Source organism: Trichosporon asahii (assembly GCF_000293215.1).
Source record: "Trichosporon asahii var. asahii CBS 2479 unplaced genomic scaffold scaffold00070, whole genome shotgun sequence".
Classification (NCBI taxonomy): Eukaryota; Fungi; Basidiomycota; class Tremellomycetes; order Trichosporonales; family Trichosporonaceae; genus Trichosporon; species Trichosporon asahii.
The window spans coordinates 720,381-735,353 of record NW_014040855.1 but is presented as its reverse complement, the minus strand read 5'-3'; the positions used below and the strand labels follow the sequence as shown (position 1 = coordinate 735,353).

The following is a 14,973-nucleotide window of genomic DNA, read 5'->3' as shown; positions in this document are numbered from 1 at the left end:
CGCCGCCGCCCATCCCCGTCCCCGTCCTCCCCCCGGCCCAGACCCGACCGTCTCACCACATCACCCACTCTCCCTCACTACTCCGACACCATCCCCTCCATCGCCGTCAGCCCGGCCCTGGCTCCGACAGCTGACCTGACATCAGCTGTCATGGGCTCCGGCGGAAAGCCCGCAAGGGCATCGGGCTCCAAATCGGCCCAGCCCTCGCCGTCGTCGGCCACCGCTGGCCCTGGGCCTTCAACCCTCGCCGCCAGCAACGAGGGTTCACCGACCCCGGCTCCGTCTTCCTCCAAGTCGCGAACGCGTACGACACGACGTAAGACAGATCTTGCCAACAAGAACCCCGGTGCCTCGACTCCCCCGGTCAAGCAACTCGACGAGGACGAGGCGCAGGAGGAAGACGAGGAAACGCGTAAACGCCGCGAGGCACGCCGCGCAGAGCTCTCCAGGTGAGTACACGATCACATCGGGGTCCAACGGCATAGCATCCATTGTTCTGGTTCACGCTTGTCGCTCCTCGTTTCTCCGGTCCATCTCTTCATCGAGGTAGGTGCTGACATGCAACTCTACAGTCTCGCGCTCGTCGTCGTCCAGCAGCCGGAACGCGCACGCTTGTGCTCGTTCAAGGAAGAAAACGAAACCAGTACGTCATCTTGCCCCGCTTCGGTTTCTCCACACCGGTCATGTATACTAAGGTCGCAGACGATCGACGCCCCGTCGACCCGCCGCCCGTGATTGAGCTCACCTCGGACGGCGATTTTCCGTGAGTATAGCCGCAGCATGCGGCATGCCAGCACTCATGCAACAAGCGCTGACCAACCCCAGTAATAGCAACCTCCTCGACTCTACATCATTCTTCATCCGCGCTTCCCTCGTTGCCGCCGAGCAAAGCCCCGACCCGAAGACCGGTGAGAATGTCTATCCGACCGTCAAGACGCCGACGGGCGCGAACGCAACGGCCGGCGAAGTGATCCAGACCCCTGAGCGGCTACGCCATCTCGATGGCAAGCCAGGAGCGCTGTGCATCTTCGCCAAACTGTCCGTTCGATTACCTGGAGTGTTCCGCCTAAAGTTCACCCTGTACGAGACGGCCCAGTGAGTCTTCCCCGCCTGCATCCATCCACTCTTAAGCATGCGCGCGGAGCTGACGGCGTGCAGGGACGGTATCATTGAGATCACGCATACGATATCTGAGCTATTCGAGGTGTTTTCTCCGAAGCTGTTCAAGGGCATGCACGAGTCGACTGCCCTTACCCGGCATCTGGCGACGCAGGGCCTGAAGGTCAAGCTGCGCACTGAGGCGTCTGGACACAAAGGCTCGAACCGGCGGCGTGCCGCGAGACAGCAGCAAGAGCAACGTACTGCAAGCCCGAGCTTGCGTACGACGCCACTGCAACAAGCTCCACCCCCACACCTACGTTACGCCGTCTCGCTGCCTCCGTCCATCGGCCCATCGTCTGCGCCCCCGTATCCGCCACCACACGGCAGATCGCTGATCTGGCCCGGAAGGCCGGGGCCCTACGACTACGACGCGCGGGAGTACGAGCACATTCGCAAGATGCGGCGCACGAGCCACGAGGGCCGCGGTGAGCCCCGCGACCCACGAGAGCGAGACCCGCGCGATCCGCGCGATATGAGAGATCCCAGGGACTACCGGTACCGCGAGCGTGACGATGGGATGTTTGCATTGACGGACATCAGCTCCCGGCTCGACTTTTCGCTCTCGTCGCCATCGTCCGACCTGTCGGCGTTTTCGCTGTCTCACTCGGGACGCCCGGTGACCGCGCCTGGGATGTATCGTCGGGAATGGGAGCCACGGCGCGAGTTCGCCCCAGGCGACGATGGCTTCCCTCCCATGCCTGGGCCGGCGCACGGCGGGCCGCCTCACTCGAGCGGCGGCCCTCCTCCCCACGGACACTATGCCCATCCTCCGCCGCCGCCGCCATCGTCGCATTCTGGACGACCGCTGTCGAGCCACGGCCGCCCTATGTCGGGGCATGGTCGCCCGCCATCGAGCCATGGTCGCCCCGCCCCTCCGCCTCCGGCAGACTTTGCTCTGCCAAGGCTTCCCCGCATTGTGCCAGACCACCACGACCCCTACGACCACCATCACCACCGCCCGCACTCGCCTCATGCTCCGCACGCCCACGCTCCGCACGCACACATGCCCCCAACGCCCCACCCGCACTACCCACCCGCACCATACCCATGGCCACCCCCACCACCCGCATCCGCACGGTATGACGTCCAGCCCGCCTCCGACCCTCCCGCCAATCCGCCCCCGCTCGCCCTACAGGCCGTACGAGTACGACCGTGACCCGCGGTCTATCTGAGCGGCCACGGACGGATGTTGAGGGCCATGAACTGTGACGCACAACTGGACGCCCCGGACGCCGCAAAAGATCAGACTGTTTCATCTGGACGATCAGGATATTTTTTTTTCTTGTCTTTTTTAACTCTGCTCTTTCTTCCTGCTTGCCTTCACTACCCACTTGTTTTCCTTCCTTTTCTCTCCCACATGTGCGCGCGCGAACCTCTGCCGCCCCGCGCTTGTGCTCCTTCTTGCTACCAGACTTGCCTAGAACGTGCCATAACGAGCAGGAATCCCTGTACTGTAATGCATTGATGATGAACTGTGGCTTTATCCCTTGCCCCCATATTCCTTTCTACCATTTACTCATCCTTCTTCTCCTCTACCACAGCCGTGGTCTCCTTCTGCTGCGGCTGCCCCTCGCGGAAGAGGTACTCGCGCCTCTTGACCCAGTCCTGCTTCAGGATGCCCATCCAGCGCCCCTCCCACTTGCCCATGCCGTACACGTCGGGCTTGCGCCAGTTTGCATCGGGCGTCTTGATGACCTTGAACCCGGTCTTGTCCCAGACCTCCTCCCCGCCGCGCGTGAAGGGGTTCGTGCAGAGAATAACGCGCAGGACGCCAGTGGAGCCAGACGAAGTGCCGTCAGCGGCGATCCCGAAAGCGTGGTCGAGCGCGGCGGCGATGAGCTCGGTACCAACGCCGTTGTGGCGGTACTGCAGGTCGCAGGTGAGGTGGCGGATTTCGGCGTCGGTGCTGCCTGCGTTCTTGCCATCGGCCTTTCTCTGCTTGGCCTCGCCCTTGCCCGGCTTTCCCTTCGTGGCCGTGCTAGTGGCAGAAGACTGATCGGCAGGCTTAGGACCCCGAGAGCCATGGGTGCCGTCACCAAGCACGCTCTCGAGCTTCTCTCCCGGCTGTCTCGCGTCGAGGCAGATGACGCCAATCGCCTGTCCGCCGTGCTCGAAGAGGAGGCACTTGGACCGGCCACCCTGGTAATAAGCCCCGGGGTCACGGATGTCGGGCGAACCGACGATCCGACGCAGGATCGGCAGGAAGGACCCGCGGTGCTTCCATTCCACCCAACCCATGATTGGGATCAGGACGAGACAGGGGCCGATCAGGGGCGAGATCAGCGAGAGGTTGTCCCCAGGCTTGGGGGTGAAGCCGACTACATAGTCGAGTACTGCACCGACTACGAGGACGGTTAGGATCGTAGAGGGCTTGAAGAGGACTGAGGGGTTAGCTCTGGCCCGAAGACAGCATAGCTGGGGGATCCTTCTGGGGTGCCTGGGGGTGAAGGTGAGGTGCGCTGCGCCGTCGACGCCGCCGTTGAAAGTCTTCCTCTGGTGAGGATCGGAGTGGTCTCGCCGATCCACCCGCTGAGAGCTGATAGGATTGGCTGCCAACGACGAGGAGACGGCGGAGCACGGAGCTAGGTGGATCGAGCCAGCGATTGCGGCAGCATGCCAGGCATACCAGCCGGAACGACGCTAGCGTCGCAGTCCAGCTCCCACACTCCTTCCATGATCTCGTCGCCCTCCCTCCCTCCGAGAGCTGGACCTCACCCGCCCTTCTCATTCCCACAATGACCAGCGCCCTCTCAGCTTCCTAGCTCCCTCACGGTCTGCGGCCGTTCGGTAGCGACACTCACCCCAGTTATTAGCCTGCGCCTGCGCCTCCATGATGCTCTGTCCGATGAGCTGCTCGACCGTGTCGCGGTCCTTGGGCTCGTAGGCGCGGACAAAGTCCTTCTCGCCCGGGTCGACGCGGGGCGTGGGGGTGTGTTCGAACGAGGCGAATTCGGCCATCTCTGCTACGTTGGGCTCGTTTGTTTACTCCAGAGAAGAGTCAGAAGGGGTCGGGAGGAGATGCCCGGTTGCGTTTGTTGTGGGGTAATGAACCAGGTGGAGGGTGGAGGGCCAATCGGTTAACTGGCAACGAGTCGATGTGCCGACGTGTCGCTGTGTCGCTGTCTGCTCGCGACGTATCGAGCGAAGAAGAGGCAAGAGAGAGGCGATGGGGGATGCTCGACAGACCAGAAGAGATGTGGTCTTATGAGCGACACGCAGTGAGAGATAAATGCCGGGCTGGAAAATCCCAGATCTCGACCCAAAGTAACCGTACGACAGAGCCCATCTCGGGGTACGCGCCGTTCTCGCCCATCGGCTCCCCACACGGCCTCCACCGTCATTCCCCGCGCCCAAAGCCACCCAACCATGGGCCATGACATCACACGTGTGTCCCACCGTCCAGTTGGCCCGAGTAGGCGTACACGGAACCAGGGCTGTTCTGACCTATTTATACTTGTGTTTGCTGCTTGCATTCACGACTTCCTGCGTCCTACGGGCCTACGGAACTGGGTATGGGTATAATGATGATCTCCGGGTGTGGGAGATCTACTTAACGGTTTTAGGCAAGCTTCTCTGCCCGCCAGACTGATCATTAGCTATGTCCGCAGATACTAGCACCGTTGGTGCAGGATGGCCATCTCGGCGCCATTACACTCACAGCTCGCGTACATGTTGACGCGGTCAATCGCCTGACCGTTCTCGCGAATGTCAATCGGCTCGACCTTGAAGCCAGCCAGCTCGAACCGCTGCCTGTACCACGGGTACTTGGAGGCTGAGCGCCAGACAGCGTGTCCGCCGACCTTGAGCACGCGGCGCATCTCGAGGATCTCAAAGTCGAGCTCGGAGCGAAGGTGCTCGACCGCTGCCTCGGGCGTGTCCACCGTCGAGTCGAGCGCGGTCGAGCCCGCCGGCGGCAGAGGCGTGGAGGGCGGAATGCGATCGAACCAGTCCATGCTGTCCATGACGATGACCTTGGTGAGGGACTCGTCGCCGAGGCCGCGGAGGACGCTGCGGTTAGCTAATGAGGACAAAGACGCAGCGAGAGAACGAGGTTACTCACTTCAGGATCGTGTCCGTGTGCAGCTTGAAGGCGTTGTTGACCTTGGCGTCGCGAAGCGCCTTGAAGCCCTCGGGCTTCAGGTACGCGGGGCACGAGGAGCGGATGTACTTTCCGTTCAGGCAGAGGAAGTAGAAATAGTTGTCGTCCTTGAGGCGGGCGAGGGAGGGGACCGGGTTGAGGGTAGCCTTGACAAAGTCGGCGACAGAGCCGTCCTCAAGGAAGCAGTTCATCTGGTTACGGGGAACGCCGAGGGCATGCCAGTTGAAAGCCGGGTTGCCGAGGAAGCCTTTGAGCATGACCTGGTTGAGGAACACGGGACGCAGGCGCTTCTCCCAGATCCGCTCCTGCTCGTCGGTGCTGTTGGCGTAGCAGAGGCGCTTGACGTCGCCGCTGACGCCAGCGATCCAGAATGCAGCCTGGGCGACGCGCAGGGCAAAGCCAGAGTAGCCGCAGAAGTAGAAGTTCTTGCTGAACTGGTCCGCGTGCGTCTTCCAGTAGGCGTAGGCGTGCGAGGAGAGGAACGGGGACAGCTTGGAGGTCAGGATCTCGTCAAAGCGCTCGTGCGCGCCCTCGCCGAAGATCTGCCAGAAGTCGGCGTACTCGAGCGTCTGGATCGCGGCAAGCTTGAGCTCGAGGATGTGGCCCTGGCACGGGTTCATGTCGACGGCGTGGATGCGCTCACACTTGGCCGCGAGAGCGTAGTGCAGCACATTGTCGCCAGCAGACGTGATGGCGAGCACGTGGTCGTCCTTGTTGATACCGAGCTTCTCGACATCGACGGCAGGGTCCTCCCAAGTCCATCCGTAGATGTGCGTGCGGAACTCCTTGTGGATCTGCTCCTCGAGGTACGGGACACGCCACGCCTTGCGCAGCTGGTAGTGGAAGGGACTGAGCGGGGCGCCAGCCTCGTACAGGGTCTGGGTGAGCTCGCGGTCGTCAACACCACGCTCGATATCGACAGCCTTGGCACGCTCGAGAGCAGCAGGGCCGATAGTCAGGTCAGGAATAGAGCCCATCTTGGTAGGGCTGTACTGCGGGGAACGGAACGGCGAGGTAGGCGTCATGAGACCGCCCTTGCCCTGGCCAAGGCGGTTGCCCGCCTCCATCTCGAATGCCCGAGACGCGTTCGTGGCGTCACGCTGGCGAGAGCAGCCGAGGAAGATGTAGCTGCAGGTCAGCTAATGTCGCGACTCTCAGCGGGAGACATACTAGGGGATCTGGATGAACCAAGAGTTCAGGAAGTTGTTGCGAGCGTTATACGTCTTGATCGTGCCCATCTTGTACTCGAGGTAGTCGCGGCGCGAGCCGTGCAGGTGCACGTTGTCAAACTCGAACCAGCACTCCCAGAACCACTTGGCGAACCATGACATGCTCTTCGACTGGGTGCCGATAGCGCGCTCCTTGACGCCGAGGTCACGCGAGGTGTAAAAGTCAACGACGCCGAGGAGGCCGGACTCTGGGGCAAAGCACCTGGTCACAGCGGTCGAGGAGCTGGTAGAACGGAGGGATCTGTGATGTCAGCTGCCCACTCGTTGTGAAGCTGTGTACCTACCATTGACAAAGAGTAGGACAGGGTGATGGCGGTAATGCTGCCGCGGGGGTCGAGGGTGCCATCCTCCCACTCGGGAAGCACAAAGGTCGAGGCGTCCTGGCACAAGACGTGAACGTTGTTCCAGCCCTTGGCCTTGAACCTCGCCTTGGCGATCTCGAGGAGGGGCTCGCAGAGGTCAATGAGGTAGACGGCATCCCAGTAAGTGATCGGGAGGTACTCGTCCATCTTCTCGATGTTCCAGCCGGTGCCACCGCCGATGTCGACCCAGATGCGAGGCTTGCGGGGCGCATCGTGCTTGGCGAGGGGGACAGGCTGGGCCTTCAGGTGGGCCGCCAGGAGGCTCAGCATGGTTTCACGGCCCTTGAGAAGGTGAACACGGGTCGTGTCATACACAGACGCTTGGCCGGCGTAGAATGCGTTCAGGTGGTCCTTCTGGTCGCCCTCGCCCGACTTCTTAGTGAAGGGCTTGAAGAAGCAGTTCCACATGAAGATCAACGGCGTCTTGATCGCGGGGGCAAGCCCGAGCACGATCAGAGACGAGGCGAGACTGAAGATCGACCAGCCAAGCATGGCAGGCGAGACCTGGACGTGCGTCGAGAGCAGCGTCTTCAGTGGTCTAGGGGTCAGTGGGGGCTATCACTCGTGAGCTCACCGTAGGCCGGCGATAAGGGTGCAGCCCGACGCGACGAGCGCGACCTGCTGTATCTTGAGCATGGCGAGGGACAGCTGTTGAGGCTAGAGGGGCGAGCAGTGCAATGAGCTGGGGAGAGCTCGATTGTTGAAAGTGGTGGGGATCAGGCAGCCAGGAGCGAGGGGGTGCACGACTTTAATCAGTAGTGATCGGCTCAAAGTGCCACCTAAGTAGCCGTGCCATTTCAGACTACGCGGCGCGGCGCGCGCGGCGGACTACCCAGCATGCTGGCATGCGGTGCCTACCCGCGCGTTCGGCGCGTATTCCTGCTGGGAGAGTGCCCTGCATGCAGCGCACGGCAAAGCCAGTCACGCTGGGAGGCCAAGTGTGGTACAGTCGTTTGGGGACACTAAGATAGGCTGGACGATATGTTGTTGCTAGGAACGTGCGAACGTGTCTGTCAATCTTGAGCGGAACGTTGAGAACGTGGGTGGCGGACTTGACCTCCACGACCCATGCGATCTCGCGCGCAGCCAGTGGGAGGCCCTTCATTGCGATTGCCCGTATGCGCTTAAATGCTGGTTAGGAGTGTCGGGGTTATTCCAGTCGACGACGCGGCAGGAGGTTGAGAGATCGATAGAAGGAACATGTCGATCACCTTCGACATGATGCAACAGTGCGGCGATCACGTGCCTTGGGTCAAAGCGATGTTCTGTCTTCCCTCTGTGCCCAGGCCGGATCTCGGTTATGCATAGTCAACCTTTCATTCAGTGTATGTCAGCTTGAAGCCTGCCGATGAGATCGAAATGAGTATGTGCTGCAGCTCTTATCGGAGGAGTATCGTTCGCCATGAGCATCCACGCTGAAAAGCGAACTAGTGACACCCACGTTCTCAGATGTCGCTTGAAGAATTCAGCAAACCCACGCAGCACTCCAGCAATACTCGGAGAAGTTGCCCCTGTGAGCTCCCTATTGCATCTTAAGGAATGGTCAAGGTCATGTGAGTGGTGGAGAGCTTCTGGGGAAGGATCACCGAACGACGACATCCGCCATGGCAAAACCCGACCACACCGATGGAGGTTGCCATCAGCCCCGATCAGCATCGTTACCAACACCCGCTTGCGACACAATGCCTCTCAACCCTGCTACAGACTTATACAATCAGTGAAGTGACGCGGCTGAGGGCTTTGGGGGCAGTCCTGCACCCCCGCGTGATGTCGACGTGTTCGAGAAAGCCTGCGAGACCACGAGCTCAACTACTGCCTGGTCTGCTATCAGTCCCTGGGTCGGGTTCACCGTTCTATTCGCCGATCTCCTCCCATCGGCTACTAAGCGTGCGCTGTTCAATGGTCTTCCACGTAGCACAGACTTATATCACAATCACTGCGGTTGATATCCACTGCTTCTGTCGGTCTGTCCGGAGCTTTCTCCCAAGCGACCTTGTATCCGTGCAGACACGGTGTAGGAAGGGCAATACGGCCAGGGCTGACTGATGTCAAGGGGTTCATCGTTGCTTCACTACGTTAAGCACTTGTGATAGTTGTTTTCGTCGAACTTGCGAAGTGCAAAACGGACAACATGTCTAGCTGGTTGCTTGACCAGACCTCCCGGCTCATTCTCTTGCTCTGCAGCTTGCCATGCATGTCTGCACTCTGTTGCGCGTGGGTTTTGTTCCATAGAGTATGAGCAGCTCACGTGACCAGTCTGCATCAAGCTCACGCGAGGTTGCCTCCGTCGCCACCGTGCCTCCACCACGCGACCGTTTCTGCGCCCTCTGTGCCTGCGACCGTCCTGGGGAGTTTAATGAACAACAACTCGTCGAGTGTCACACCACCAACACACCTGCCCACCGCAACCCATTGCTGCCCCGCCCATGCCGATTCGCGCGTCGTAGAAGGGCCCTCCTCAAAAGTCACTGTCTGGTGACGCTCAACAATGGCATCCCAATCCCAGGTCTCGGCACCTTCTACGACCACCTCACCACCGTCCGCGCCGTCAAGCACCCCTGGTATCACCAGGGAGTCCTTCCTCCAACGAGCGAGAGCGGCAGCCCTCAGAGATAAGGGAGGCAGTAAGTCTCCCACTTCGTCTCGAGCCCAATCTCCGGCTGGCTCTCGGAGTAGCACGGCGCAGCAGGTGACTCAACCCGAAGATGCGGTGTCCCAAAATGGACAGGCCGCCCGCGCCTTCCCCGCTCTCGAAAGCGCGCCCCGCCTCGACACCATAACCCAATCAGCACCGTCATGGAGTGTCGACAGAGCTCTTGATTCCGTCGAACGCACCCAACCAGCGCCTGCGAGCTCTCCGACAACTGAGGTGCTGGAAATGGACGAGCTGCAGGACTTGAAAGCAGATCAACGCCATTCATCGCCTGACTCGGTCGAGTTTATACAGGAGACTGCGCCGACCCAGCAACGACGCCGGCCGCCTCTTGCATCCTCCTCGGCTCCGGCGCCTTCCTCTTCAACGGTCCAACCAGCCGCAGGTCCCGCTCCTCCTACGCTCGATAACTTAGCGGAGGATTCTCCAAGTGCTGCTGTCGAAGATCAGCTTGAACTCTCGCTGCCAGACGTGCCCGTGACGAATGTCGCTGAGCCAGAGGTTCCCGAAAACACAACCACTGCCGAAGCCACCGCGTCTCTCCCCACTGCCGGATCATCGGATCCCTCTCAGCCAGCTCTGGTAGGCGGTCCCTCGCCCTTACTGCCACTCATCCAGTCCTTCCCTCCGGACTCTCGAAGGGTTGCCATCAGATCATTTGAGGCCCTGCCCGAGGACATCAAGAGGAAGGTTCTCGGCAGCAAGGCAATGATGGACAACTTCAAGGCATACGTCTTAACGAACGTCGTTCCGGCACAACAGCAAACGACCGCTGCCTCCACCGCGACGACCTCTCAGTCCTCGGCCGTGATCGCTCAGCCTATCCCCAACGAGTCAGCAGACTCAGCAGACCTGGCTCAACAGCAAGCACAAGCTCAGCAGGTGCAGCTGGCGCAACTTGCGCAGCAGCAAGCGTGGCCGGCCGTCCCCGCTGCCGATATAACGAACATCGGAGAACAGCCTTCGACCAATTCGGGAAACACGGTTCCCACCTTGCAACAGACGCAGTCTCCCCAACTTCACGACCCGCATTCATCCGCTTATGTTGCACAGCAACAGCAGTCACCGGTTGTCCCGCAGGTTGCCCAACAGGTTCAGTCGCCGATCACTGCCTTTCAGGAGTCGCCTGGAGTTTCGCATGCGTCGACGCTACAGTCTCAGTCACCTGTGATCGTACAAGCTGCACCGCAACATTATGGTCCGGCCGTACCACCCTCTGTCGTCCCATCTGTGCAGGCGCCATTACATCGGGTCGGCCAGGGAACGACAACTGCGCCTGCGACAGTATCTAATTCTGCCGTCAGCTCGGCACTGGTGAGCGTGAGCGGTATGGAGAACAGGCTGGGGGCGTGGACACAGGGCCTTTTGTGAGTGATCTTCGTGCGAGGGGCAAATCATGTTAAGGGCGGTGTGCTGACCTGATAGCCAGGACGTTCGCCAAAATCTGGTTGCGCCGTTGGAAGCGGCTCTGAGGGAAGCGGAGCGACAGCGAGATCAGTGGAAGTCGGTCGCAGAGAACAACTCAGCTGCACTCTCGCAGCTACTCGGCCAACAAGCGAATCAGCAATGGCAGGCCCGGTTGACCGCTGTCAGCAATCAGCTCATCAAGGCGCGCGAAGAGAGAGACAGGTTCAAGGAACTGTATCAAACAAGCATAGTCAATTTCAACAGCCGGACGAGTCAGCTGCAGTCTGCTCAAACAGCATATCAAGATCTCGAGCGCAGATTCAACGAAAACCGCAAGCACACCTTGACCATTATGAACGGTTTCGAAACGCTGAAGCGGCAAAACGACGAGCTCAACCGTCAGAAGCAGGTCTGGATGCAGAGCAGCAACGCAGCGGCGCAGCAACAGCAGATCCAACAGCTGCAGCAGGAGAACAACGCTCTGATGTCCGAGTCGAGCAACAAGGACGCCAAGGTCGCCGAACTTGAGAAGCGCGTCAAGGAGTTGCAACACGACCGCGAGACTGCAATCAAGGTCATGAAGACGGAGGCGGAGAAGTGGAGGGAAACGGCAGAAAAGAACGCAGCGCTGGAGGAGCTGGCCCGGCAAGCGGACTCCCGCTCGGCAGCGCTAGAGATCAAGCTGCGAGGCGTGGAAATGCATGCTCAGGCGAAAATCGCCGAGCTAGAGGGCCGGCTCAAAGCTGACCGCCCACCGGCACCGGCAGACAACGGGGCGGAGGCGAGGATGGCCGAACTCGAGCGCCGGCTGCAGCAGGCGGAACGGATGGCGCAGGCAGATAAGGAGCATGCAGAAAGCAAGGCGCAAGCCGAGCGTCGGGCGCAGCTCAGGGCGATCGAGCTTGAGAAGCAGCTGAAGGAGTCCGAGAGCGAGGTGCAAGATTATAAGCAACAGTTCGAATCGCTGCGCACCACCGCCCAGGCCAAGATCGACCAGCAACACGCTACGATCACGAAACTCCGTGAACGCAATCAGCGCTACAAGGAGGTTGCGCGGCAGAGTATCGGCGGAGCTTCCCCCGCGCTGAAACGCCCCGCAGACAGCCAGGCGTCACCCTCCCAGCAGTCTCAACGCCCTCGACAGTAGATTATGATGCCCCCCGCAATTCCCGTAAGATGAATCGTACCAGGACCAGGAATTTGTTGTACTTCGTCCGAAACCTGGACCCATGTAACCCTAAATGTGACAAACATGCATGTGCCCAATGGGTAACCGAAACACTGAGCAACAACTCTCTTACGTACCTGATCCACACTCCACACTTTCCCGCTTACTCCTTCTGACACTGCCAACATCCCGGCGTGACAGCGCGATGGAGGTAGAACAGGAGCATGTCGCCAAAGAGGTACGTGTTCGGTCCCTTGGCAAAGTGCTGATCATTATCATAATAGACATTGTAGCCTTCGAGTTTATCACCCCAGGTGAAGAGCCTGACACCGAGCTCCTTGCCCAGTGCCCGCAGCCCCTGGTCGAGCTGGAAGATGGTGAGGAGGTGGAAGTTGTCCACACTAGAGCGGAGCTGTCTTGTCCTAAACATGACGGGCGTGTGCGGCCACATCTCACGGACAGTCTCGACAAGCTTCCTAACGCGGCCGCGGAACCAGGCTAGCTCATTCCACCAAAACCCGTGCGCGCTCTTACGGTCGACAGTCTTGTCCCGTCCACGCTCGTCGAGGAACTTTTCGTCCCAAAACAGGCTCGAGGCAATGACGAGGTCGGGCACGCGCTTCTCGTACCCGAGCTTAGTCATTTGGGGGATCATAATCTTCTCGAAGCGGTCCTCGAACGGGAACGGGTGCTCCTCGCCGTGCGGCCAACCGTCGTCAGAGTCGATCATGCCGTAGCTGGTGTCAGCGGTGCCTAAAGGAGGGCAGCGCAGGACTCAGGGGTGTCCAAGTGGTCATGGGAGAAGGCATGGCCACACTTGCCAAACACTGGTGCGCACTCGACCACACGCAGCCGGTGAGCCACACTCACAGGAACCAATTCGCGACGAGCAGATCCAACCCCTCGTGATAACAGTATCCGCCCGAGTGTCCGCCCCAGCTGCCCTTCTTCCCGCCAATGATCTCGCACATCTGATCGTTGTTGTTCCGGTCGTGCGAGGAGCCGATCAAGATCACGGTCCGATTTCGGAGCCAGTTCAGATCACGGGGAGGGGTCCAGTCCTGCCATTCTCCCTCTGTGGTCGGCTTGAAGCGCTCAAGGAGGGCAGTGTACTGTTTCGGCGCGGCGAGCCAGGCCTGAGCGGGGATCTCGTCCGTATGCGGAAGATCGGAAGAAGGGGCCTGCGCGTCCCACTCGTAGTCGGCCGAGGGGAAGGGGAGCCATCGTGTTTCGTTGTCGGCACCACTTGGGGACCAGTGCAGCATGCCAGGTTGGCGGAAGGGGTCGACCTCGCACCACTCCGGGCAGGGAGTGAGGAGCTCCTTGGCCGAGGTGTAGTACTGCTTCGTGAGGGGTCTACATGTCAGTGACAGGGAAAGAGAAGGGGCCAGTGAGGAGCCACACTTACTGCTCGCTGAAGACTGTCGCGGCATCGAGGATCAGCACGATGCCCGTTATCACGGCGCCGACGACGAGCGCGTACCGCCATCTCCGAGTCGTCATGGTCGGTAGAGGGACTCGGGGCAGTAGCGGGACCTGGGACATCCAAGCGGGCGAGGACATTGTGTTCAAGTGTGATGAGCGTATTTGAGTGGTGTGTCGGGGGTCGCCACGAGAGACGGCGTGGTGACTTTGACTGGAGACACGACGACGAGGAGAAGGATTGGGGCGTTGAGAGTTCACAAGTTGCCAGCGATTAGGGAAGGCGACGGCGAGGGAGGGGGGGAAGGAGAGAGGTGCCGTGGGGTCGTGGGCGTTAAACAGCTCAAGAGCTCAAGTCCTCTTCCGAGAGCACGCTGGTGAGAGGGTACGTTTAAGATGAAGCGATGGAGCGATAACATAAGGCAGATACGCGTGCCGCGACGATCAAGGCTTGTCTCCCTCTCACAGGTTCACGAAAGCCCCGTTTGCAGCCACAGAGCACAGACTCTTGAATAAAAGCAGCAACGAGGGGGGGCGGGGCAGACAGTGCGGGCAACCCTCTGTGGCCAACAATCCCGTGCACGGATTGGTGTCCCTGCCCAGCATTGCTCGCTTCCAGCATGCCGGCAAACAGGGATCTGTCCCGCATCGCAGGTCACGAGCGCACGACAGGTCAGAGGATTGACTACCGCGGCGTAAAGAGCCTAAGAGCCTGCAGAGCATTCAATGCAGAGACCACAGACCAGAGCGCAAAGCGCAGACGGCGATTGCAGTACTGTGGCTGGGGTCGCGGAGCGCCACACTCACCGTCCGCCTCTCCAGACCCGAGGATGCCCAGGTATCCAGGGCCCATGTATCCGTCCAAGACGCCTCCGGAGTCGCGGCCCTTTCTGGCCATTCTTTGTGCCATTCTGCACGTTCTCAACTCCGCGCGGCCCCGAGGAGCTCGCGTGGAACGGGGGCAATGGACCAGAGACTCTCCGCGCGACTCGGGGCCTGACCAACCACTGCATCGGACGTGATGGGGCCTGGCGAGTGGTCTGATATGCCCTCCAAGAGCTCGCTTACACATCCACCTGCTGACCGCGCCTCTTGCAAAGACACTCAGCACCAGCCGTAACGACAAGCATGCCGTCAGACAAGTACTTGCGCACCGCCGATGCCAATTGCAGGGCGCACAGGCATGCAGGTGCGATGGCCACCTGCGCAGCTGTCATCGCATGGTCTTCTCGCAGTCTGATACCAACGGAAGGCCACAAGCTGCCGCGCTAGACGAGATTAGTGCAGAGATCGGCTGATGCCCTTGAATCGAGATCTCACTGATAATCGGCAGTATCAGCACTAGTGCAGAACGGAGTTCCGATCACGTGAAGCGGAAAAAAGATACGGCGAAGCTGAATTATGCATACAGAAAGTACATGAAGGGGCCCTTAAGCTTGGTATTGAAATGATGGTTGTGCAATGATTTTGAT

At 60.2% G+C, this 14,973-nt stretch overlaps 5 protein-coding genes across 5 annotated transcripts; 2 read left to right on the top strand and 3 right to left on the bottom strand.

Annotated features, from left to right (window-relative positions):
* Window positions 1-150: 150 nt before the first annotated feature.
* On the top strand, window positions 151-2,317 carry A1Q1_04099 (uncharacterized protein; the record flags this gene model as incomplete). The annotated part of the gene is made up of 5 exons (XM_014322476.1): window positions 151-449; window positions 573-643; window positions 703-763; window positions 832-1,095; window positions 1,159-2,317. 5 exons carry the CDS (start codon window positions 151-153, stop codon window positions 2,315-2,317), a joined length of 1,854 nt encoding a protein of 617 aa, XP_014177951.1.
* Window positions 2,318-2,673: 356 nt separating this feature from the next.
* A1Q1_04098 (uncharacterized protein) lies at window positions 2,674-4,119 on the bottom strand (the record flags this gene model as incomplete). The annotated part of the gene is made up of 2 exons (XM_014322475.1): window positions 2,674-3,743; window positions 3,963-4,119. 2 exons carry the CDS (start codon window positions 4,117-4,119, stop codon window positions 2,674-2,676), a joined length of 1,227 nt encoding a protein of 408 aa, XP_014177950.1.
* A 588-nt stretch (window positions 4,120-4,707) lies between these two features.
* On the bottom strand, window positions 4,708-7,487 carry A1Q1_04097 (uncharacterized protein; the record flags this gene model as incomplete). The annotated part of the gene is made up of 6 exons (XM_014322474.1): window positions 4,708-4,757; window positions 4,820-5,169; window positions 5,222-6,388; window positions 6,431-6,691; window positions 6,751-7,320; window positions 7,426-7,487. The coding sequence occupies 6 exons, from the start codon at window positions 7,485-7,487 to the stop codon at window positions 4,708-4,710; spliced, it is 2,460 nt and encodes an 819-aa protein (XP_014177949.1).
* Window positions 7,488-9,339: 1,852 nt separating this feature from the next.
* Window positions 9,340-12,058, top strand: A1Q1_04096 (uncharacterized protein; the record flags this gene model as incomplete). Its single annotated transcript, XM_014322473.1, has 2 exons — window positions 9,340-10,871; window positions 10,930-12,058. The coding sequence occupies 2 exons, from the start codon at window positions 9,340-9,342 to the stop codon at window positions 12,056-12,058; spliced, it is 2,661 nt and encodes an 886-aa protein (XP_014177948.1).
* Window positions 12,059-12,242: 184 nt separating this feature from the next.
* A1Q1_04095 (uncharacterized protein) lies at window positions 12,243-13,642 on the bottom strand (the record flags this gene model as incomplete). The annotated part of the gene is made up of 3 exons (XM_014322472.1): window positions 12,243-12,816; window positions 12,950-13,435; window positions 13,488-13,642. The coding sequence occupies 3 exons, from the start codon at window positions 13,640-13,642 to the stop codon at window positions 12,243-12,245; spliced, it is 1,215 nt and encodes a 404-aa protein (XP_014177947.1).
* Window positions 13,643-14,973: the final 1,331 nt, after the last annotated feature.